This window comes from Scaptodrosophila lebanonensis, unplaced genomic scaffold, assembly GCF_003285725.1.
Source record: "Scaptodrosophila lebanonensis strain 11010-0011.00,11010-0021.00 unplaced genomic scaffold, SlebRS2 tig00000098-arrow-pilon, whole genome shotgun sequence".
NCBI lineage: Eukaryota > Metazoa > Arthropoda > Insecta > Diptera > Drosophilidae > Scaptodrosophila > Scaptodrosophila lebanonensis.
Genome location: NW_022060568.1, coordinates 1312350 through 1338245, shown reverse-complemented (window position 1 = coordinate 1338245; position 25896 = coordinate 1312350). Strand labels below are relative to the sequence as shown.

At 40.6% G+C, this 25896-nt stretch overlaps 2 protein-coding genes across 2 annotated transcripts; both read left to right on the top strand.

Annotated features, from left to right (window-relative positions):
* The first annotated feature begins 8876 nt into the window (after positions 1-8876).
* LOC115627953 (intrastrand cross-link recognition protein) lies at positions 8877-20826 on the top strand. The gene is made up of 7 exons (XM_030523847.1): positions 8877-8945; positions 9147-9533; positions 9657-9826; positions 14171-14346; positions 15390-15485; positions 20356-20496; positions 20558-20826. The coding sequence occupies exons 1-7, from the start codon at positions 8877-8879 to the stop codon at positions 20824-20826; spliced, it is 1308 nt and encodes a 435-aa protein (XP_030379707.1).
* Positions 20827-20930: 104 nt separating this feature from the next.
* On the top strand, positions 20931-25664 carry LOC115627952. The gene is made up of 6 exons (XM_030523846.1): positions 20931-21073; positions 21250-21292; positions 23532-24211; positions 24266-24615; positions 24678-25189; positions 25241-25664. Exons 1-6 carry the CDS (start codon positions 20931-20933, stop codon positions 25541-25543), a joined length of 2031 nt encoding a protein of 676 aa, XP_030379706.1. The 3' UTR covers positions 25544-25664.
* The last annotated feature ends 232 nt before the right edge of the window (positions 25665-25896 follow it).

Genomic DNA, 25896 nt, shown 5'->3' with positions numbered 1-25896 from the left:
TTGCACAAAAATTTGTCGAACTTCTTAAATACGTATGTCAAGAATAAGATTCTATACGAATTAAAACAAATATGAATTCAATGTTACTATACAACAATAATAGTTTAGAATTTCGTATTACTTGTGAAATACAGACATTTTTCTGCAAATTATTTGCATGTCTACCATGGCTAGTTCTCTTTTGCTGAACGCATTCTTCACAGTCCTACTGGGTTACTTACTTTCAAGTTAATTACACACGCACGACAGGAAACTTCAAAGCGCTCCAAGCATGTGCGTGTGTGTGTGGAAAGTTGATTGCGTGTGAGTGTGTCACACGTTTTCAAATGACTGACCACGCAGCTTATATACATATACTATACTCGTATATATTTTCGGCTATTTTCAGACTGTACATATGTGATGCCCGATGCCCGATTCCAATGGTCACGTGACAAGCCGTCTGCGTTCCCTATTTTAAGAAAAATCGTTCAATAGTGGGGAAGGGGTTAATACAAGTATATCGAAAAATGTTTTACTTTATCAAATGATATTCACAATTTCGAGCACACTCTAAAGAGTTATTGGCACGTTTTTATTTAATTTACGAGTACTTGTAAGCTAGATCCCCATTTCATGATTGGTATTATAAAATAATATTAAAACGTACAGATATCACGTTTTATTTCGAGACGCATCAAATCGGCAATGCAGTACATTTAATTTATTACACAACTCAAGATAATGCCAAGTAATAATTTCAACTTAATAGCTAAGCAAGTCTAAGAAGGAATTGAAAAACAAGAGAGGACGGTACAGTCGAGTAAGTCCGACAGTAAAATACCCTGTATCCGACACTGAGCTATATATGCCCCAAGCAGGAGCAAAAATAAGAAGAACTTGATTAGAAAAGTTAAGCCAATGCGGGGTAAGTTCAGGCGTTCATACAACTCTTATACTTTCATAGATCCTAGGGTTCATACAGACGGACATGCGACACAGCATAAGGATGTTTGTGAGGTGTGTCACATTGTTCTTCAGTTGCAGTGTGGCCAACTTTTTAGAAGGAATAAAAGCTGTTTTTGACGGGAAGAAAAGTAAAATGAAGCTTAAAAATGTTACAAAAAAACGTGAAAAAGCTACAGTTCTTTTCATAATCTGTACATGAAATGTGTAATAGTATCAGGTGTGCCAGAGAAATCTCTTCCGCCTCAAGACGGACAGACGAACGGACGGACAGACGGACAGGTGGACATGGCCATATCGACTCGACTTGTCATCCTGATCAAGAATATATATACTTTGTGGGGTCTGCCACGCCTCCTTTCACCCTTTGGGTACAGGGTATAAAAATCTAATAGAGACAATGATATAAAAGAATTTTTTATTAGAAAAATTGCTATTCCATTATACTTATCGGTAATATTTGAAAGCCTTCCATTAATGATAAATCATAATAATAATGAAGACATAAAAAAAGGTTAATCAGGTGCATTTGCATTGCACCTACACCGCGCTTTTTATATCAAGTACTTGACCCAAGGAGTTCGTTTGCCTTTTCCATATAAGTGTATTTCAACTTCGACTTGCCACATACCCATTTAGTTCTTGTAGCTGAAACTGCACTTTGCAGATGACACTGTCACAGCATACGACAGAATACTTCCGCTCCACTTGCAAATGAGAAATTGTTGAAAAAAAAAAAAACAAACAAAAATCGAAATTAAGCAAAGCGCCAACCTCCAATTGGCGTCTTCAAATTTAGGTTAACAGCGACTTAAATCATTTAGTGTTAATAAACAGTTGCGGTTAGCCAGCCAATCAATCAGTCAGGCATTGGGCTAGTCTGTCACTCAGTCAGTCGATTGCTTCCGCTTCCGTTTCGCTTATTGCCAGTCGCAAGTACCTGTCGCTGTTGCTGTCGCTGTCGCTGTCAACGTAATCGTTGACGTCAACTATTTCTTTTTTTTTTGTTGCAACATTGCAAGAGACTTCTCGCCTTCGCCTACGCCGACGCCTTTGCCATCGCCATCACCTGAAAAAGTTGTCCCACATCTCCGCTTGGTGCCTGGCTCTTTAAAGCGAAGCACGCCTCGCTGCATTCGCAGGCGTTCATTGGCGTTCATTGGCACTCATTGGCGCTCGCCCGCTTAGCCAGACCCAGACCCAGACACGTGCTGCTTATCGGTGAGTGGGTCAGCGAGGCATTGAAGCGTGATCGACATGGGGCCACAGACCCCGCCGAGGGCATGATGGAAGCGGCAGGGGAGGCGGCTGCGGCGGCTGCGGCGATGGCCACCAAGTTGTCGAGGACATGCCAACATGGGCAGACCTTTTGGTCAATAACCTTAATTGCTCATCAATTTTTCACACAACAACAAAAATAACAACAACAAAGAAACAACAACTATAGCGGCAGCAACGAAGCGCAGGGTGCTGGGAAAGTCGCGCTAATCAGGCAAAGGCTTAGTCTCGCACACATGCTTCAAAGCAAACTTGCTATAAATGTGTGTGTTTGAACAATAAAGATGAGAGTGTGGCGTGATCTTGAAATCGAACTCTACATTGTTAGTGGATTGATTTCTTTATTACACAAAAATTATTAGCTATTCATATATGATGGAGTTATCGTTTATTTCTATAAACGCTACTTGAACATCTTCTATTCATTATAAAATCGGAAATTTCAATATCCTGCTGCTCTATTATTTGAATGGGCTGTGGTTGAAGATATTATTAATCTATTGTCAACTGTTGTGTCGAGTTTCACGTCCCGATCGCAGTGCTTCTTGCAAAATGATTTTATAGTCAGTTCATTATGTGATCCTATTAAATGAAACATTTCAATAATTACATTTGTCATTTGCGAATAATCGCGGCAATAGCAGTTTTCCAACAATTTCTCAAACATTCTCTCGATCTCATCCTTGTAGATTTGATATTCTTCACAGTAAGCCTACTCGTACACCCTAGGCGACTATGTTAAGAAAAATGTTAGAAAGTTTGTTGGAATCGTAAATCGAAGTACTATATCATAAAATTGCAATGTAAATAATCAGATTAAAATAAGCTTCTGCATAAAATATATTGTCGTTTGTGGAGATATCGAAGTCAATTTGGCTTTATTGGCAAATCCAAATTACGTGGAGATGTGCACTTTCAGGGGTAGATAAGAGTTGGCGTCTCAAAAAATAAAATAATATTGCACATTTTCATGAAGAATATTTTAAGGCATATACTTGTATGTATGTAGATATTATCTGCGATTTAAATGTTCTTTACTTTGGAAATAAGAACATTTGAAGTTATTTCAATTGCAGTTTTTGGAAACGATTTATATTTAATTAAACGAAGTTCCTTCCTTTCAATATCTAATAATTAACTGGATGTGACTATAGGTAGATCGGTTGCTGATCTTGAGCCGCGTGCGATTCGCGATTCGCAAATAGGAATATGTACATATTCATATGTTTATTGAATATAATGTGTCACGCGACCATAGCTAGAAGATCATGGCGTGTATGTGTGTGAATATGTATGTATACTTATGTGTGTCACTGTGTTAGTGTTGCCGCCATCGCCTTTGCATCGCATCGCACTTAATCAATATTTTCGCAGCAGTGATAGTAACAGTAATGGCACAAACAATTTTAATTGAAGTTGGTAAAGTGTGAAAAGTATTCGATGTTATGCTTCCATGTAATATAGTATATTTCTGTCTGTCCGTCTGTCTATCTGTCTGCTTGCCTGCTCCAGTTATGTATGTAGTATGTCTTCTGTGTGCGTTTGTTTGTCCGTTTGGCGCGAGTTGTTTGTTGGATTAAGGTTGAGTGTCAGCCAGCAACAAAAAAATAAAAAAATAAATAAAAAAAAAACGCCAGAGATGAAAATCCAGCAACTATGAAGGGGTGTTAGAAAATTTCATTTAAAAATATCGAAAAGTGTGAGCACTAAAATAGCACTCGTATTTTATGTTTGTGTCTGAGCTTACGCTGCGCTTTTCCGTTTTTCCTGCTTTGTTGGTGGCCTCCATACTTGTTTGGCGCGTGAAAAAGCTTTAACAAATTGAAAATGATAGGCTCCGCATATTTACACACACACACACACACATGCATACATAGACATAGACACATACAAACACACAAGTGTGTGCGAGTACTACATGCTTGATGGCGGGGCTGCAAAGTATGAAAATTGCAAACATTAAGTTGTTTCATGTGTAAAGCAAAACGCATATGAGATCTAAGCCACCCCTCTCCCCCACCCCACCCTTTCTTCTGTGTGTGTGTGTGTCTGTGTGTTTGTCCATACACTGTTGCATCTAAATAGTTCAGAGTTTACAACTTTTTGCACAACTTTTCATCTAAATGCGCTGCAAAAATTTTACAGCACTTTGTTTTGTTCTTCGTTGCCGGTTTGTTCTTTTGGCGTATATGTACATATATATTTTTTTTCCTGTCCCATTGCTGTCAAAGGCTAGCTGTTGCCATTGTTGTTGTCCTGTTGTTCTTGTTGTTGTTGTTAGTGTTGTTGCTGTTGCAATTGTTTCATGTTGCTGCTGTTTAGCTTTGCTTACTTTGGAAAACGTACCCTCCGCCCTTTTCCCTTCCATTTAAGCTAATTTTATGTTTCGCCGACAACAGTAACAACAAGAAACTAGTACTATATGTATGCTGCCGGTAGCGCGATTTGTTTAATGTAAATTACATCTGGCAGCCGTTCTCCGTACTCTGTTGTAGTTGTAGTTATACGGCTAACAAAGTTGTCTTCAGTAGACACATAATGCAAACAAGGTCCAGCAATGGGTCGAGCACATTGTCCATCGATATCAATTCAGATAAAGTTTGAGATTTGGATAAACAGCAAAAAAGTGGAGTGCTCCTAGCTCTCGATTTGTATCTATGTAATTGGGTCTAGATCGGTCATCTATGATCATTCCTTACAAACCACATTATTTGTATGAAGGCTACATACTTTTAGCGGAATCAACTGATGCGTATTGATTGCTTGAATGCGTGCAGGAACTACTTAAAGGTCTGGACATAAGCGGAATTTCCAATTTACTGCAAATTGTCTTTTAATAATGTACAAATTTTAACAGCGAAAGTAAAAATACAAATCTATCTATAACTAATTAATGACTATTATTGTTTCTGTTTGCATTTCAGTTTAAAAAAAATTAACATACTACACTTGTATATCCAAAGATAGAAGTCAGATGAAGACTTCAGAAGAGATATATTCCAAGTCTAGCATGATTGCAGGAATATAAATAAATAAACTATTTGTTTTTGACTTCCATCCTATTTAGACCCACTGTGCAGTAGACCTGCACTAACTATATAGTGAAGCGCCACAACCAGCTGCTTGCCTGCCTTGTGCTGTTTGCCGTTTCCTGAACTCTTTTATTACATTTACCATTTAGTGTTCGCGCAATCTTTAATCAACTGCCTTAAGTAGTTACGAAACGTGTTTTCTGTTGTCTTAATTAGTTCGCATTCATGAAAAACATAATTGGTCATTACGATTTGTAGGCATTGCTTAAAAAGTACCCGCCGATAAAATACATTGAATGCTACTATATTGCTTAATCAGTATCATCATCCATAAGCAAACAATTCAATTATTTCGAACGATTACTTTATGTTTTTAAGATCAATATTTGAGTTCTGTTATCAATCAGCTAAATGTTTATACTTAAAAAATACAACAACAATTGGCTGAACTGAAGCAGCACTGCATAGAAGGACTGTCCGTGCCTGAAATAAACGATCTTGGAGCTTATTTTCAATACGTTTACAGCGTGCTCGAAGTTGGGATTCTTGCCTTGCATTCATGCCGATCAAGAATATAATTTCCAAAAAAGCGTTTTCTGTAACAGTTTTCATTTTCCTATTGTTGCTATACAAGAAACTAGGTCATAAAAGATATATTGCGGCTGCAGGCTCTTACTTCCACATTCAATATTTAATTGCTTACTTGGCTTAATAATTTCTTGAATATTGCTAATTAAATTTGGGTATTTCATTATATTAGTGTGTTGGAGTGAAGTTAAATTGACAAACTATCGTTTTATAGTTTTCAAAAAAAAATGTTGCCCTTCAATAAGTATAATATTCAGTTCGTCAGCAACTCCATGTTCTGCTATCTCGTTTGGTATTTGGTTGGTTCTAAGAATATCCTTAACACAACAGTCACTACATCCTGCTCTTGCGGCTTCGCCTTTGTTTATAAAACAGCATTTGCTGCACTTTACTTTCTCCCTCACCTTATGTTCTATTGCACGTCGTTTGTTTTTGTGGCTTAGTGTTTTGGCTTTGTCGCATGTAACGTGTATATTCATTCGTTGCTAGTGGAATCCATGGTTTTATTTTAATATTTTTTGTTTGGGTAAAAATGTGTCTCTTACCTCAGCATATGAACGAGCACATGCAGGACACTCGAAGCTGGACATAATGCTGTCCTAATCGGCAACTTCATGCATATAAATGTACATACATGTATGTATGTGTGTAATCCTTTGGGTGATGCTGCACTACTTTCCATTCTACACTTTCACTTAATGACTCACACTGTTGTCTAGTGTCGTGTTGCGTGTTGTACGGTGGCTGGGGTTGTGGATGGTGCTGCAGGGTGGTGCAGGGTGGTGCAGGGTGGTAGTTAGTGTTGTAGTAATGTGGCGCAATCATCGCGCCGAGCCCTTCAATCACATGTGGGAATTCAATTAAATAAACGAGACAATGAAAGACAAAGAACTACAATAAATGCTTAGATTTGCAGCAAAGTGCAACAACAGTTGTTGGTGGCACTTCTCCCACACATAAATATATGTATATACGTACATATATATTTATATGTAGTATAGAGTGACATACAGACACACACACACACATATATATAGAGAAAGAGGCGTACATAGAACTAGAAGCAGAGCTCCCTAAGCGGCCGGAAGTCACTTTTAGCTAACAACGGAAGTTGCAAACGTCTGCTTGTTGTTCTTGCAATGGCTTATTTTGTTGTTGTTGTTGTTATTGCTGTTGCTCCTTTTGCTGTGGACGTTGTCGTAGCTGTTGTCGGTGGCCTTAGTGTTGGTGGTGTTGCTTTTGGGTTTTATAATCGCTTTCGAAGTGCGTGCAAGCGACGCCAAGGAGGGCAGCCAACAAGCAAGCCCTTCCTCTTCCTCAGCCACATTCACATCCTTATTCGCTTCCTCATTCACATTTTCCTCGTCTCGTGCTCGCCATCTCGCGCTGCGACTGTCCTCATCGGTTCGCCTCGCCTCGCCTCGTCGTTGTCGTTGTCGCTGGCGCTGGCGCTGTCGTGTCACGAACCTTGGCTTGCTGCCTGTCTGCCTGCCTTTATGTTAGTCAAGCAAAGACTCTCCAACGCGTCGGACACGAGTTGCGGCCTCAGTTCAGCCTTCATCAGCATTCATTTTTCACATTCCACATCCGATCCGAACGAAGCTAAAACGCGCGCGCCTTTTCAATTTCGAACTCACTGCGCCTCTCGGTTAGGCAACAGTTTTTTCCAAACAATTTTTCAACTCGCTTTATATGTTTTTCTTGTTTTTTTTTTTTTTAAATGTGTAAGTGCGTTAACAGCTTTCGACTTAATGAGGCAGCGTCGTCACGGCCTGCAATTAATGTGCATTTAATGCACACACACACACACGCACACACATACGCGTACACCTCCACGCACATAAGCCACATTTGAAGTTTAATGAAACCTTGAAAACACTGAAAAGCTAACAACTGATACAAAAACTGAATCAAAAACTCGAAGCAAGTACAAACAATATTATTTCCAATTAAGTGCAGCAAGTGAATATCTGAAATATTAAAATAGTTTCCATTAGACAATGTGTTTATCGTTCCCAATACATTATTTATTTAAATTTACTTTAATTCCAAGATTTTGGGAATCAAACACTTTATTAAATGTTATGGTAATTTGCATTATTTAGCCAAGTACAAACAATATTATTTCCAATTAAGTGCAGCAAGTGAATATCTGAAATATTAAAATAGTTTCCATTAGACAATGTGTTTATCGTTCCCAATACATTATTTATTTAAATTTACTTTAATTCCAAGATTTTGGGAATCAAACACTTTATTAAATGTTATGGTAATTTGCATTATTTAGCCTTGCTTAAAATTATTTATAATTCTGTCATCACAAAACAGGTTTTGAGAAATTTTATTATTATTCAATGCTGTTGTTTGTTTATAACAATATATTTAACAACTTTCTAAAAAAGTACTCCATTAAATTACTATTCAACATTGCTGTTCGAGTATTAAACGACATCGACCACAATTCTTGGACAGTTGAGAAGCTCTTCAAATATTTTTTTTATATCAGTGATAGCAGTCTTATAAGAATGATAAGCTTATGAAAAGGAAAACTATTTAACTATTTAATTAACATTGGTGTTTTCAGATAAGCCAGCAGATAGTTAATAAACGAATAAATGGCTGTTTATAGCGTGAATCAAGAATTCCGAGCGATCGTATAGGAATATTAGCCAATAAACTTGAAAAAGAAAATAAAAGAGATTAAAGAATTTTAAATAATCCTATTCAATAAAAGAATAATAATAAATAAAAATGTATGCTCTTGGCCTACATTAATTTTAGCAGCAGCGCTTAATTTGAAACTCTTTCTAACATACATATTATTATTTGCAGTGTTTTAAATAAGTTATGCGCTAACTTTTTTTTTTATCCAAAAGCAACATATTTGTTCAAAGCATACTAGTGTTGGCATAGTGAGCTTATATCTTATATTTTTCGACGAAAAGATTTGAGAGCAACGATTTGGATGCGGGGGTGCGGCTCTGCAAATCCACATTAACAGCAGCATAGTTTTAGGCGTGCATTCAGGCAGCCATGCGTGACTATCCTTCCGTGCCGAATGTTTTTCGTGTGGCCTCCTCGCACAGCATTAACAACATGGGCGTAACGGCCACGACCCTCGGCAACAACACTAATATCAGCAACATCAGCAGCGGTTGCAACAGCAGCAGCAATAACAACAACAACAATAAACAGCAGCAGGCCAATGGTCATGTGGCCAACAACAACAATAGCTCTGTAATTATGCCCGCGAGGAGCAACAGCTACGAGCAACAACAGCAGCAGCAACAACGTCAGGCAATGCATCAGTTAACTACTACAGCATCCATTGAGCGCAGCAGCTTTCCACCCACACAGGGTCAGCAAGAACAGCAACAGCAACAACAACAACAACAACAACAACAACTGCAACATTCTCCCTATGCAACCTTGCCCCGGGGTCCGCGGCAATTGCAACAGCTGCGGGCGCAAAGCGGTAGCGGCTCCTCATCACAGGACCGGACATCTGCACCTCAGCAACCACCGAACACGCTTACGCCCCTGCGCCAACAGATGGGCGTGATCAACACAATTTCCGGAAGTATTCCGGCCACGGGCTTCGCCACACTTACTGACAGCCTTAGCGATTTGCAGTCCAACAAGCTGCAACACAACAACAACAACAGCAACATCAATCAAAACAGCAGCAGCAACAACAACACCGCCACCGCCACCGCCACCACCACCAACAGCAACAACAACATTGGGAACTGCAGCAGCAGCAACTACTACAATAATACTGGTGGAAGGCGACAACGGGAAGCTCGAGAGCAGCTACTCCAAGAGCAACAACACGCCCCTCTAATGGCCGCCTATAAAAGTATTGAGCGCCAACAACGACCAAATACGGCCCTGAACGGCGCGAGTGGCTTAGGAGGCGGCCTCACCACCATGGCCTCAGTCAGTGGCGGCTACCTGTGGCTGCTGACACCTGTTGCCGCAAGGTAGGTGGCATATATTATTTGATATAATATTATGTGGCAACTTGGCAATGAAAATTTGATTTGCAAACTTATTTATAGATTCTATACACATACATACTACTTGTATACTATACAAGTATTTGTACACAAAATGATGATGGACAGAGCTCTCCATTTCATAGAATTCTTAGGCCTGTATGTTCTGTTCGGATTTTAGGGGATGTATGTATTTAGACCCGAGTCCTGTGTTATCCATGAGGGGAGCTATTAAGCGTAATAGAAAACAGGTAGAGAAGCTAAAGACGAAATACTCGGTACATATGTGTAGAATAATTATAGAAATTAAAAAAATGTACTTCCCTTGGTATTCGAACTCACGTAAAAGATGTATAATTAGACATTTACATTGGAGGTGTGTCTATGTGTGTATGCATGTCTATGCGTGTCTATGTGAGCATATATGCATAACAATGTCGAACCAAAGCATCTACAACAACCACAGCGTTTGGCCAAATACTATATGTCTATAACTTCATGTTAAATCGGCCTATCATAATCATAATCACTAACTGGAGGTAATTGCAAAATTTGAGTTCGAAATTGCAGGAATTACGGGAAATATGGAAGATCACTAATTGCGGGGGAGAGGGGGGAAGGAGGGAAATTCCAAAATACACATTTTCTGCGCATTCACAAAAGTCATCTTGGGCTAAAATTTGGTGTCCCTAGGTCTTACAGTCTCCGAGATACAGTTGATAATCCCCCATAGGGGAGGAGTGGGGGAGAAAAGCAAAAAAAATAAAACAAACTCGTATAACGTACCCACATAAGGCATCTTTGTGCAAAATTTTGTGTCTCTAGCTCCTATAGTCTGTGAGATCTAGGTGTTCATATGAACAGACGGACGGACAGACGGACAGACAGGCATGTTTCAGACAAACTATTTGTCGTTAAATCGAATTTTCTCCATTAACCTACAGAAATAAGTTACATATAGTATCTCCAAATACTTATTATCTCCAAATACATCTCCAATATATCTCCAAATCAGTTGGTCATCAGTGAGAATGATTTTTAGAGGGAAGCTATTGAATGGGATGCAATTAGTGCTGTAATTCGAGACACTCGCGTGCAGTTTCTAGAAGTGTTGTGAAACGCGACGTTTTAGAGCAGTCGCTTTGTCATTAAAGGCCTGCCAACTTCTGGACCGTATACGGTATGGGCTGCATATAAAATTTTGATTTGCTTGTCATTAACGTCAAAATGGTTCCTCTATGCGAGCCTTCTTTTTCGTTGTGCGTTTGGAACGTACAGACGTGCGGACTGCTCTGAAAAGATATTGTGATAATACTTGTATTTTACATTTTATTGATAATCCGAAACGTTCAAGATAAATTAAAGATAAGCTTCATATTTTGAAATCGTTTGCTATCGGGTGAAGTGCAATAATTTAAGATGCGAAGTTTATTTTCCAATCGTTACGATAACAAGCGCAAGGAGTTTTACGAGCGCTACGAGGGTAAGTAAAATGGAGAAAGTGAGGTTAGAGGCTGTTAAGTGAAATACAAATTTAAAATAAAAAAAAAAACAAAACAACAACAACAAAAATGCAGCTGCACGCGAGTTGCATCCAAGCTTGCCCGTCTTCGAGCGTCCAGTGGAGCCCCCTGAGGACACAACGGGCGAGCAGAGGCAGTATCGTTCGCGCCGTACGCTCTTCCGGCAGGATCCTCTCGAGACATCAGAGCAGATGCAGAACGACGCCTGGTAAGAGCGATGGGGTGGCACAATGCTGGTAAAGGGCATTACTTCAGAGCCATTATTTTGTTTTTTTTTTTGTTTTGTTTGTTTTTGTACATTTGTACATTGCGCAGGCTCAAAAGCCACAAGATCCCGATTACCGTACGTCGCGAAATCGAAGAGCGTACGGGCAAAGAGTTGATGCCACGCTATGAGCCCAGCGATGCCCTGCACGAGTTCAGCTACAAGAAGTACTCCAAGCGTCGTGGTCGCGTTCCCAAGGATGCAGTGATCACGGCCGAGCAGGCTGCTGCTAACGCGGCCGCCGTGACTGTCGAAGCGGTTGCCACATCGCTGGCGGCTACTAAGACGCCACCTCCACCGCTACCTCCACCGCCACCGCCACCTCCGACATTGGCTCCGTCACATGCCGTATTGGGTGTATTGGAGGAGCTTAACAATGCTCCAATTGGTTTTGCCTCGGCGTCTGTAGCGGAAATTGAAGCTATGGGCATACAGGACATGCCTCTGTCGCCAGCTATAGCCTCAGCTTCGGCTGTAGCTGAAGCTTTTTGCTTCGAACCGGAGCCATTTGAGGAGCCTCCATATTCCTTCCACTCGCCGCCTCCAAGCCGCAACGAGGACAAGGAGAATAAGGGCGAGCAGAAGCTGGACCTTAAGTCGAAGAAATCGCCAAAGAAGTTGGACATTGTTTTCGAATGCCCATCGGACGTTTGCGACCTGTTCTTCACTAGTCGGTGAGTATTGGCTTAGGCGCATTCGAAATTGAAGTCTTTTGTTTGAATTCTTTCGTTGCAGCAAGGACCTTTACGCCCATCAGCGCGACTCCGAGCACCACACCTGGAAGCATCGCTGCGAGAAGTGCGGCAAGTTCTTTCGTACTGCCGGATTCCAAAGCATGCACACCGAGAGTGCGTGCAAGAAAAATGTGCTGAACATAAAGCCCAATTATTAGGCATTCCGTGGCAGGAGCGGCACTCAAGGATATATTCATGCATCGAGATACGAATGCCGGAGCCATAACTTTGATTGAAGTGAAGAAAATTTGTGAATTTGAATTTCTTTCTCCAATAATAAATGCAATATTCACGAATCTCGTTGGCTCAACTTGGAAAGAGCTTGCAGCCACAGTCAGTTTGAAAAGTATACGCCCAGTGGGCCACAGTCTCTGCAAATAGTTGGCGAACAAATTAAACCTACTTTTTGCGGTGATTTGTGTCTCGGGCTCGCAGCTACTAACACAATTATTTGTCAGCTTTGTCAGAGGATGAGGTGTGGGATGTGGGATGTGGGAGTGGCTGCTGCAACTGAACATACAGTTTAATGTGTTGTGCGTGTGTGTGTGTGTGTGTGTGTGTGTGTGTGTGTGTGTGTGTTTGTGTGTGTGTGTGTGTCTATGCGTAGGACTTTGGAGCGTGCAGAATGCGCGGTGCACATTCTTTTCGGTTTTAAAGAGGCTGCGTCGACATTTACTACGTGGGAGCCTCCTTGACAGGACTGCTTGTTGCCTGCTACGCTGCGACAGCTAAGGACGGCTTTGGTTGTGTGCGTGTGTATGAGATGTGCCAACTGTCATTCCGTTAGACTTTTACGAGTACTGCTGGGTGTTGTGTCAGACTCGCAGATTTGTATCGCCATATTGAATGCGAATTCATGTCTTTGTTCAACTCGTGTATGAATGCCATTCATTATTTAAGACGTCCCCGTGCACAACAAAGGAAAAGTTCTTGAAATTGAAATTGGGATCTCCTTTTAAACTAAAGCATTCAATATATTTCATACATAATCTAATTTGGCAAATAGAATGGAATATGTGATAAATTAAATTAATATTTTAGGTATATTTGCCCTAACATAACAATGTAGCTATTTCTCTTTTGAGAAGAGCCAACAACAATAATATTGAAATTATTAGTTATATTGAATTAAATATTGAAATAGACAAGATTTCTAAATAGTTCTTTGAATAAGCCAACTGGAATGCGATTTATCGATGAGAGTTAAATTATTGGCATTCATTATGCGAATCATTCGAACAGTAATGGTCAACTATTTTCAGGAATTGTTTCGCATTCTCTTCCATAAAGATGTCAACAGGCTTGCAGCCTATGTATTTAATTACAGATCAGTTCGCCTTTGTTCAGAACGGTATTTAGAACGAAGTTGTTCCATAAAAATGAATAAAATTATTGATCTGAAAACAAATATGCGTACATAATCTTAGATTCACACGAGAATACTTAAATGCTGATTGATGCCGCTCAGCGCCAATTGGAAAAGCAGGAATCGAAGTGTTATTGCCTTGCCCCCTAGGGGCGAAAGTTGGAGCCATTATCATCTTGTTTGCAAACACGCCAGCATACATGTATTAGTATGTGTGTATATATGTATGTATGTATGTGTGTATATAAATACGTATTTTCTATTCGACAATTTATGAGGCAAGTATTTGCATATCGTTTGCTCCCCTTCCTTAGTCGAAAAATTTTTTAATCAGCGCATATCGTTAGGCACCAATAACACACACACACATATTTGTTTATTGATTTTGACTTAGCTTTGAGTGAAAAATTCAACATGATTCTCCGTTTTGCATCTTTGCAGCATTTCGGTGGCCATTGTTATTGCCGCTCTGGCCGGACCACAGTGGCTCTTTACTGAGGAGAAGCTGCCTAATGTTAACTACAATGGTACGGCCAATTTCAATGCTTTGGATGATGGCGCCTATATTACAAAGTACACCAAGTCGAGCCTTTGGATATTGTGCACCACAATGCCAGGTAAATGTTCGTGAGTGTGTGTGTGTAATGCTGGATTTTGGCAGTGGAGATGAAATGCTGAAATGTGATGCAATTAGTGTGGAAGAAAAGCAATTTTCCTGCTGCTCACATGTAACATGTTACGCAAACGAAATGAAGACAAATGTGACAGTCGCAGACTCATACACACACACACACACACACACACACACACACACACACACACACACACAATAAAACACTCACATACTCACATAAAACACACATACGCACACCACATAGAATGTTCGCATTGCGCATACGTCATGTTGGCTGTGTAACTTTTGTGGTCGGCTTGCATTTAATGAGACAAGCCGCTGCATAAACTGTGCAATGTTTTACACACAAATACACACGAAAGTAACAGCAACGGCAATTGAAACAATACACAGCAACAGCAAAACCAGTCAATCATTAGTCAATCAATCAATCAATCAGTGGCACAAAGCAAACAAACAAACAAACAAACAAACAAACGTGCAAACGAAACTGATCAGCGAACATACAACATTCATTCATTCATTCATTCACGCAATCAAACAGTCAAACAGTCAAACAGTCAACCAGCTAGCCATTCAACCAACCAGTCTTCAGTCAACCAGTCAGTCAGTTTGCCACCCTGTCAGTTAGTCAGTGAGTCAGTCGCTCAGTCATTCAGTGAATTAGTCTTTGCCGGCGTTTGTCAACTTTGTGTTGCCCCTCCTTCTTCTGGTTCATTTGGCTGATTTATTAAGTTTTCTGCCCCCTGTGGAAGGACATATTCTCAACCCGAGGCTTTCATAATGTGGCCGGCCAACTTGATGTTTGGCTTTGTGAATTTATGGCGAGGACAGCGTCTCGATTTATTGGATTTCGCATTGGTTCAAGGGTCAACATGTTGCACTCCTATGAGACTGGGACTGGGACTGTGACTGTGGCTGTTGCTTTTTCTGCTTCTGTTATTGTTGTTGTTGTTGTTATTGCCTGCCCACCTGATTGGACTTAACACAGATTTACATCATTCGCTTTAACTTTCCACTTTGCAGGCCTCGACATGGACACATATAATTGCATTAAAATCGACTACTTTCCCAAAGAGGGCTACCAACCAGATCCGCATGACTCAACGCCAGCAATACCATGTGAGTAGATAATTTAATGATTAACGCCGGACCCCTCTCCCCCTCTCCCCTCATCAATGAACCCAAACCAAATTTATTGCACCCAGAATACGGTGAGGAATTACTTGTATAAGAAACCAATGAGAATACCAAGATTGGTTACGATATAATAAAACAAAAGCGCGCTTCACACCTATTGTTCCTATGACAGCTACAAGTATAACAAACGAGAGAGAGAGAGCAAGGCCCAGACTCTGCGATATATGCGCCCATGGCAGAAGCAAAAAGAAGAAGAAGAAGAAGAGTCGTAGTACTGGAGTGAAATTGTAATGGCTTAGAATTGACCGATTTGAATAAAACTTAAAACAAATACAAGTAGTAGATACATAATTGAACATAAATTATGCGTGTTAAGTTCTGTTTGTGTGGCTTTTGAAATGTGAACAGCATAGACGAATTTCTGCTGCAGAGAGAGGGCGAGGGGGAATCACAGAAATGAAATAATGCAGGGTACAAAAATACTCGGGCTATGGTGTGCGATTAACTGGTTCTGCGTATAAATACGATTAGTCTACATGTTAGGTGTTCCGGCCAGAGACAGACATAGCTATGTCGAGTATACTTGTATCTTTGATCTGCTCCGCTAATCCGTGAAGAACTTGGAACTCTGCAATAAATAAAAGAGCTAGGTGGACCAGACTCCCCCAGAAAGAGTAATAGAAATATAGTGGAAGTGCCGTTGGCTGGAAGAAATCATAACTGTGCCTTGATGTGGTAGTTGGTAGTACTTGTAGTTACCAGGCCATGCTGTTCAGATGTATTGACATAATAAACAGACAACTAATTGCCACATATTCATGGCAGTGTAAACAAAGTGCTCGCAATACTTGTATGTACACATATTGTAGGTGCATATATAAAATGTTCTCAGGCGTATCTTGGCGTTGCATCAATGCACAAATTTTAGTTGCTCATATGACGCTTGTTGTATTTGATTTATGTATATATGTCTAGTTGTCAGAAACGAGTTTCATTACAATTAATTTCGCAAAATATGTTTCAATTTCAGTTCAGTTCGGACAATGCAAATAAATGAATATTCAGTCCAAGAAATGGCATTTTTAATAATAACAATATTTATCATAAGCATTTGCAACTAGGGGCAAGTTTTACACTTCATTTCGGGTATTTGGCTGGAATATTGCAATTGTCAGCAATCTGCATAAATCTGGAATCTGCATATCAAATTGTTTACAGACTTGTTAGGCTTCCCTAAAACAGACAAACCGATATTAACGTAATAGTACTACTTGCAAGTATATGCTTATTATCATGGGATCTCCATTGCTGCAATGCTTTTATGGCTCATTAAAGTCCTGGGACAATGATTGATAAAGACCTGTACCTGTACCTTTCGAATGCAAACAAATAGCTTTGCATGCACACACTTGGGCTTAAAAACATACTACATACAAATACAATATAAGTTGCATTTCATTCATGGCTGGTTATTGTTGGTGGGTGGTTCGGTGGCTGGTTCGGCGGCTGGTTCGGTGGCTGGCTTTGGTGGTCCCTTGTCCCATGTACCTTTCCCAGTACATTAATGCCTTTGTTCGCATGCATAATCATTGAACTGGAATTGCAATTGGGAGAGGCAATGGGTGTTGGGTGTTGGGTTTCCGTTCTTAATTAATTCAAATACTTTGGTCCTGGCTCTTGTTACCCATGTTGTACATAGTTTGCTATTCATGTATGTATGTGTGTGTGTATATATATATTTGTTTGTTTGTATGTACGTTCAGTAGGTAAAACGGCAGCACAATCTCGCTGTCTCTCCTATTCACAATAAGTTTGGTTTAAATGGAGGGGGGTGCTGCTTTATAGTAAGCGCCTCGTTCTCGGTCGTTGCAAATATTCGCGCTGACATTTCATTTTCATTTACAGTGCAATTTCATTACATTTCACTCAATTACCAGCCAGTTCGTTTCAAATATATTTCATTAATGTCCGCATTCTGGCCAACACAGAGCCAACACAGAGCCAACAGTAGCAGCAACAACAACACAACAAGAACAATCAATCCACAACAACTCAAAACAATGCATCAAAAAACCGTTTTGTCCAGCTCGTCGTGCAAACTAATTCAAAAGTGGCCGCGGGTGGCAATTTGAAATAAAACTATTAGCAAAAGCTATTGACATTGTTATCCCCCACTACGAGCTGCTGTTGCCAATCCATGTACTTGTATATAAATATATATAGTATATACACGTATATATCTTTTTACTACGTACATTCCCTTTGAGCCACAGCCAGTCAACCCAGCCTCCCACTAGCCAATCACCACTCTTTTGGCCATCAACCACATTTGACGCTAAATATCTCACAAGTTTCCACTCTTTAATACAAAGATGTATTACGCACTCAAGCTAATGCAATCACGAGTTAAAGCCCAAATGTCGATATAATTTGCACAAGTGTTTATTAACTCTGAATCTATAAACTAGAAAATACATTTATTAATACAGTAAGTACTGGCCAACAATAGCTTTTGATCAAGCCGCACAACTTTTTCTCCACTTAGTATTTTAAAGGAATAAACTTAAGCTTTCGCTTGGCCAACCATTACACAATCCATTTTACTTTAAGTTCAGGATAGGGATGTAAAAAAACATCGATGTATCTAGCATCGACGATGTTTTTACCACGATGCATCGATGTTTTCTGATGTTTTTTTTTTTGCTAACGATGCATCGTCGAGCCATCGATGTTTGGACAAACATCGAACATTATTCATGTTTTGTTTGGCGGTCACATTTCTTTGTGTGATTTATCGAAGAAGGTTTATTTATATTCTAAATTTTTTGATGTTTTCGTTAAAATGTGTATTTTATAATATACATTTTAGATTGTTAAGTATTTGATCTTCTTTTTTTCGTATGTAATGTCACACTTAATATGTATGCCTGAAAGGTGTAGCTGCAACGCGTCGTTGTTTTAAAAACGGTATATAATCAGTTTTTTGAAGTAAGCCACACAAGTTCGTCAAAAGTCAATATTACGAGTACTATTTTGATTAACAACATTAAGTAAAATGCTATGACAGTCTCCCTTGATAAATAAACACTTTTTATTTCAATTTTAATAATAGCTTTTTTTCTATGGAAAGTTAATTTTTTAAAACATCGATGCATCGATGTTTTTTTGCGATCGATTATTTGTGAAGAGACATCGATGTACATCAACATCGATGTTTTCCCTTCGACTTACATCCCTAGTTCAGGATCATGCAGAAGGTAAAAAGGTATACTTTTTATACTCTGTACATGAAATGTACAAGAGTATATTAGGTTTGCGGGAGCTGAAAAATGTAACAGGCAGAAGGAGGCGTGGCAGACCCCACAAAGTATATATATTCTTGATCAGCATGACGAGACGAGTCGATCTAGCCCTGTCTGTCTGTCTGTCCGTCTGTCCGTCTGTCCGTCTGTCCGTCTGTCCGTCCGTATGAACACCTGGATCTCAGAGACTATAAGAGATAGAGACACCAAATTTTGCACAAAGATGCGTTATGTGTGTATTCTATACGAGTTTGTTTTATTTTTTTGATTTTCCCCCCCACTTCCCCCCTATGGGGGTTTTCCCGATTTTCCATTCGTATAATCGCCTATATCTCGGAGACTATAAGACCTAGGAACACCAAATTTTAGTCCCAGATGCCTTATGTGAATACGCAGAAAATGTATATTTTGGAATTCCCCTCCCTCCCCCCTCTACCCCGCAAATCGTAACTCTCGTAATTCTTGGAATTTCGAACTAAAATTTTGGAAATACCCCCAGTTGGTTATTATGTGTCCGTATGCCAAATTTCATTATGATAGACCGATTTAACAAGAAGTTATAGCCATAAATATATTTGCTGATGCAGCGCTGCTGCAGCGCTGCTCAAGCGCTGCCCGCGGCTGTTGTTGATGTTGCTGTTTGGTTGACTGCGAAAATGCTTACACAGACACGAATTGATGCGCATAGGCATACATACACTCACACAGACGCAATTGTTATGTAAATGTGCAATTATACACCCTTTACGTGAGTTCGAATACCGAGAGAGGTAAAATCGATCAAATTTTTTTTTTTTATTTTCTTAATTTTTTTATTTTCTATAATTATTGTAAACATATGTACAGAGTATTTCAAAGTCGGGACACCCGACTTTAGCTTTTTTACTTGTTAGCTTAGGTACAGGGCATGCAAGAGTTGGGAGTGTTCGACTCCAGCATTCTATTCTGGTTTTCAATTTTTCTAACATTCTTTAAGGCTTAGAATTTTAGTGCCCTTTTCAGGCTTATATCTAGCTGAGTTATATAAATTGTTTCTTTTATTTGTAAATTATAGAATTAAATCAAAAAGTCCATGTTTGTACATATGCAGAAAAAACTGTTTATTTTTCGCAAAAGAGAGACGATGTTAGCAAAGATGTTTGGTTTTTTGCGTGCCCATGCGTCGTGAATTCGCGTGAGGCCGTCTTTACGTTAACAAAACTCTCGTCGCTTTTTAAACCGACCTTTAAATCGACTATAATAGTATTTATACGTCTACAAATCATCATACAAATTTTAGTTCATTGATTATTTAAATGTAGTATGGGTAGTATACCCTTCAGGTGCAAGGCATATAAGCATATTTTATATTAAATAATTTATAAATTGCAATTAATGCTTAATTAATGCCGAGGATTGCAATCATAAATTTGCAGAATTATAAAGTTGTGGATACGGATTTATTTCTATATGTTTTGTGTTTTACATATTCCGTTCAAAATATGGATGTAAGACGGACAACAAATCTTGTCCACAATCTTTTGTAATTTTCTTCCCCCTTATCATTGCAGATACTGTCACGAAATCGTGTCCCATATTTCTGGCCGCCGGCATATTTCTGCTCATCAGCTTTATTGTCTTTCTGATACCCACATGCTCGCATCAGAACAATTTATATTACTTTAGTGCCGGCATTCTCTTTATAGTTAGCGGTGAGTATCGGGAGGTCATACATGCGGTGTAGTTTTGCGAAGTTTTGTATTCTAATTGCAGGTCTGGTTATGCTCATCGGTCTAATTGCCTACATATCGATACTGAAGGCAGAGATTGGATCCAAGCTGCGACCGCGCTCCACCCTTCAGCCGGCCCTCTTCAAAGTAACCTACGGGCAGAGCTTCTTTCTGTTTGTCTTCGGATTCATAGCCACAGAATTCGTGGGCGTGCTGAACATCTTCCTCTACATCAATCTGCAGGAGGTCAGCTACTATAGTGTGAGTACGGTGGGGGAATGGGGGAAGAGGGTATGCCACATCCGCTCATAATTATGCATAACGAGCGTGCACATGGTTGTCAGCGATGGCTTATGAAATTTCCTTTCGTGTCAACTTCCGCTGCTCATCGAAATGGCAAAAGAAATGAAAACAAAATGAAGATGCCGAAGCTGAAGCTGAAGACAGTTGCCTGGGTCGATGGGTGGCCCTTAGCTGCAATGGTGGATGTGGGAATTGTGTGCGTGCAGTTGCATGGAAGTGATAATGTGATTGGTGTCCTAGATCAGCCCCAAAAGCTGTCCATCCACATACGAGCAAGCAGAGAATACATACTTGTATATGGAACAGTCCTAAACCAAAGTCAAAAGAATGCCCCCCACATAGCCGTGTGTTTGAATTCAATAAACAAACGACCTCTAAAAGCCACTGCATACTTGTATAAGTGAATATATCTGCTTGTGCATTTGTCAACAGATTACTACTATTGTATGTACATACATACATATATACAAGTAGAGTGTACTACATATACTTGTATGTACAAGTAAACATATGTGCGTGTTTGTGGGAGCATTGCATACAACTAAATAAATGTCGATTTATGCCATTTTGCGTTCCACTGCCAACCTCCCATAGGTGCCGCAGGCAGCACTGAAATATTCAAAGCCAGCAAACAAACCTGCATACAAACATACACACACACGTACAGGGTGCGCCATCTTCTATGTCGGTATGTAGATATTGAATAACTTTGTCATTAGTGAACCGATTGACTTGAGTAGACCAGTGTAGAAAGCCTCAGTTCAAGAAATTGTACAGAACCAAATTAAATAAAAATATCTCATACTTGAAAATCGATTGTTTATTTTCAAAGATATTCATTGTTTACATACCGACATAAAAGATATATACCCTGTATATCTCATACATACATACGTATGTGTAGATCTTTGTCACATGAATTAGTTACGAAAGCGTAGGGTTTCGAATTCCAACGAACTACTATATGTACAAGTATATTACAAATAAAATTCCAACTTTTCATTTTTGGCGATATTTATTTTTATGACTTTTATTGAAAGCCCGTATTTGTTCTTGTTTCAGTAAAGCTTAGTGCTGAGGTCAACCAATTTTTTTGATCCTTTTTTTCAATTTTGTTGAAATGTGTGTCCAAATCAACACAAAATGCCACACATTCAATTTTTTTCATTAGTTTCCCTTTTAAGATGTGGTATTAGTGTCAACAAACAAACAGCGCTATTCTGCTTTGTCAGCTTAAGAGAGGCAATCAAAAATAGTTACAGCACGCTGTTTGCTTTACAGTTATTTGCTGCGAATGAAATACAAGTATAATCCTAAATACCCGGAAGCCACGCATCTATCCCAGTCCAAGGCCTCCGTGCTCGTTAGGCATTCAAACAATTATATTCGGGATAAAATAAAAGCCTGTGTAAGTAGCTTCCTTTGAATGTGCCTTGTCTCTTGGTGTGCAAAATCAATGAAAAACTTAAATAAATGTACAATATTTAAACATTTTCGAATATTTAGTATAAAGCAACTATGCTTGATTATTAGTCCATTCGTCCTGACAATATGTGAGCTTTTAACCACGGGGTCAGCGGACTATCCAATTCTTTTTTGTTAGATCTATAAAGGCTTCTGCTAGAGACATCCTGTCCAGATACTGCAGGACTGGTAAATGGGGGAGCTAAATGCTTAGCACGCTCTTTCCATTTGTTTCACTACGAATTGAAATATCATGTCTGACAACTTTTGTAACTCTTTCGGGACTCCTTGTTTTCAACTATTTTTTTTTTGTCTCCGCTATGACGAATCCGTCTGCACTTCCACTTCCACTTTTTGGCTGCAGATTTCTTATGGTGGCATCTGCAGCTGTCACGCAAGGCCGCCCACGCTGATTTGCAGTCATTCGCTGAAAGAGATATATATTTAGTATGTATATATGTAGTATGCATTCATTTAAATAAATGTGTTCAAAACCAAAGCTCTTGTAACTTTTGAATTAATTGAGCAACAGTTTTGGTGCTGCTCGCCACAGCCACACACAGATATGTAGATGTACATTTTCGCCATCAATAATACATCTTTTCACATCCTTATATATTTCCATTATGGTAGCTTTTATTTAGGATTTTTTGTTTCAGATAATATCTTGGTGGTTATAAATAAAATTCGGCAGTCTTATTTGAAACTAACAATTTTCTTCTTTAAAACAAAAGCTTCTCAAGGCCCTGCTTCGAAATATATTTATGGAAAAGATAAATGAAAACAAAGGGGCGGGCGCTAATAATAAATGCACATTGCGTCAGAAATTGAGGAATCAACAAATAGAGCCAGAGTACATTATTTTTAATGCTGAAATAAATAACCAAAAAACTAACAAATTTTCAAACCATTTCAAGTATGCAACAGTGAAACTCTCTTGGCCGGACACTCACGGTCTTCCAATCTTTGACCGTCAAAGGGGAGTGTCCGCTAAAGGAGATGCTTAAATACTTTATACGCCGATCGAATGTTTTAGAAAAAGTGTCGAAGAGAGTGTCCATTAAGGGAGTTTTCACATATACTTGTATATTTGAACATACTTGTATATTAATAATTTAGCTAAAATGGATTTTTAATGCTACTTAGGACTTATTAAATAAGTACAATCTTTTCAAATGTTTCGAGTAATATATAGGGATGGGTAAACACATTGGTTTCTATGAATTAATGTTAATCATTTGTATTTGTAGCGTCTACCCTGCTTCAGCATCTCCAGCATACAAGAGAAGGTTAAGGAGGGTCAGCATCCGCTTAGCCATTCCTACAAGCGCTACAAGCAACCGGGCGGCGCCATTGCAGGCCACACTGTAGCGGTGTCGCAGACTCGTCGCCAACAACAACATCAACAGCAGGAGCACCAACAGGAGCAACAGCATGGGCGTCACGCCGGGCTGCGTACAGGTCCGGCCAATGGACGACTACATCAGGTGCACGATGTGAGCGCCAATGTGGGCTTGGCGCAAACGCCGCCCACCGGCTATGCCTGCCGGAAGCATCCAAACCTCCTGGGCCCCGGCGACGGGTCCAACTTGAATCTGTATCTGCACAATGATCTGGAGCGCCGCTTTTACTTTGAGAAGCCTGCTGTTTCCAAGTGTAATTTACACTCCCGCAGCTTTGCCAAATCCCTCAATGAGCTGTGCACCGAAATGACACCACCGGCGGTGCCACCACCACCACCACCCTCAGCGGTTCGCATGAGTGTGGGTGCAGCCAATGCGAAACTGTCGCAACAAACGTTTGCCGATCTGCCACAGGAATTTCCGCTGACTCGGTCCGTGTCCACCACGACGGACATTTATACGTCTGCGCCGCCACAACAGCAGCAGCTGGAGCGCCGAAGCAGACGCAACATGGCCACCAATACGGTGCCGGTGGGTGGTGGTCGAGGAGGTCGGCATGTGGAAATGGAGCAACCGAGAAGAATTCGCTACAGCCGGGACATGGATATCGATGAGGATGCGACTGAAGAGCAGGCGCGCCGCTTGTGCGGTCTTAAGCGCGGCATACGCAAGACCAAGGACGAGCTCTTCCAGGAATTCTGCAAGCGCGCCGGCGTGCGCAGCAAGCCCAAAAACATATACTATATAGCCAGCGACGAGGCGACCTTCCCATCCCAGCAGACACGCAGTCGCCGCAGCGTTGGCAGCCGTAATGAAGACGAGCACATTGACTACGACCATGAAGATGACGACGCTGATGGTGATGAGCATGGCTTTAAGCGGTTTCGTAGTGGCGCACCCATTGAGGAAGAACAGCTCTATTTGCCGGGGGGTGAGTGAAGACCTGTGGAGCTAATTTGTTCGTGGTATCTTATGCTTTCCAATCCAATCTAGATCGCCAGCAAGCTACGCAGTTTCCGCGGGGCCTGGCACCACCGGCTGCCTCCAGCTCCCATCAACATCGTCGCGCCTCCATGTGCGTAGATCCGCCATCGCAACTGCCGCCCGTGGGACATTTGCGCAAGCTTAACTCGAATCTATCGCTGCACATGCCTCTGCATGCCGATCGTCAGAGTCTTTATGATCTCGACCGCTGCGATTCCACATCCTTTGATGTCTGGCCCGGGACACACTTTGGTGGTTCGCAGTCGCGACTTCCTCAAGATTATGGAGTGCCAGCTCCTGCGCTCGCGCCTACGCAGAGTCGCACCTTACCGCGCTGCTTCCTCCGCCAGCCGGCAACTGGCATGGGCGTGGCCGGCTCCCAGGAGAGCTTTGGGTCACTGCAAAGCAACTTTAGCGCCAGTCAGCAGCGCTTCTCGCAACTAATGATGCAGCACCAACAACAGCTGCAGCAGCAGAATCGTTTCCTCTCTACATTGACGTTGCACAAGCCCGCCGAGGAAGTGAATCCGCCACCAGCGACTGCTCTTCCCAAAGCAGGCAATAATTTGCAGCAGGCAGCGGTGCATTGGCCAGCGGCCATACCCTCCTCACCGTCCAATTATCGCAGCTCTGGATATCAGGTCTATGCGCCAGCCGTGAGCGGCATCGGCGGAGGCACTGCACTGCACCCTCCGCCGGCCAAGTTCCAGCGCGCCTATGCTTTCGACGATCAACAGCGACGTCCGAGTTTTGCTATCAACGATGCCTTCGATCTAGACGAGATCGAGCGGGAACGTCGGCGTTCGCATGCCAGTCTTTTTGGGAGCGCCACCACTCAAGAGCAATACGATCTTATTAACGGAACAGCAGTGTAAAAGGTTCTAAGTATAACTGAAGGCAGTAGATATTGTTTTCTGTCTCTCGGCCAGAAAAAGTTTCAATTAATTGAACTCAATATTTTTCTAATTTGTTATTTCGTATTTTTTGTTAAATATTACATGCGCCTACAGTATTTTATTTATTTAAAGCAAAACTCCTCTGCTGAGTCGATAAGTCGAATTCTTAATGTTCCGATGACGAGCGCCAGAGTAAGAGTAAGTCAATCAGTGAAGGAACCTGCTCTTAGTGTACGAATTATTCTATGATGAAAATGTATCCTAAATAACTCAATACAATTTTAAGTAATTATTCCTTGTGAATACGTTGACTCATGCTATTTATAGTAAAT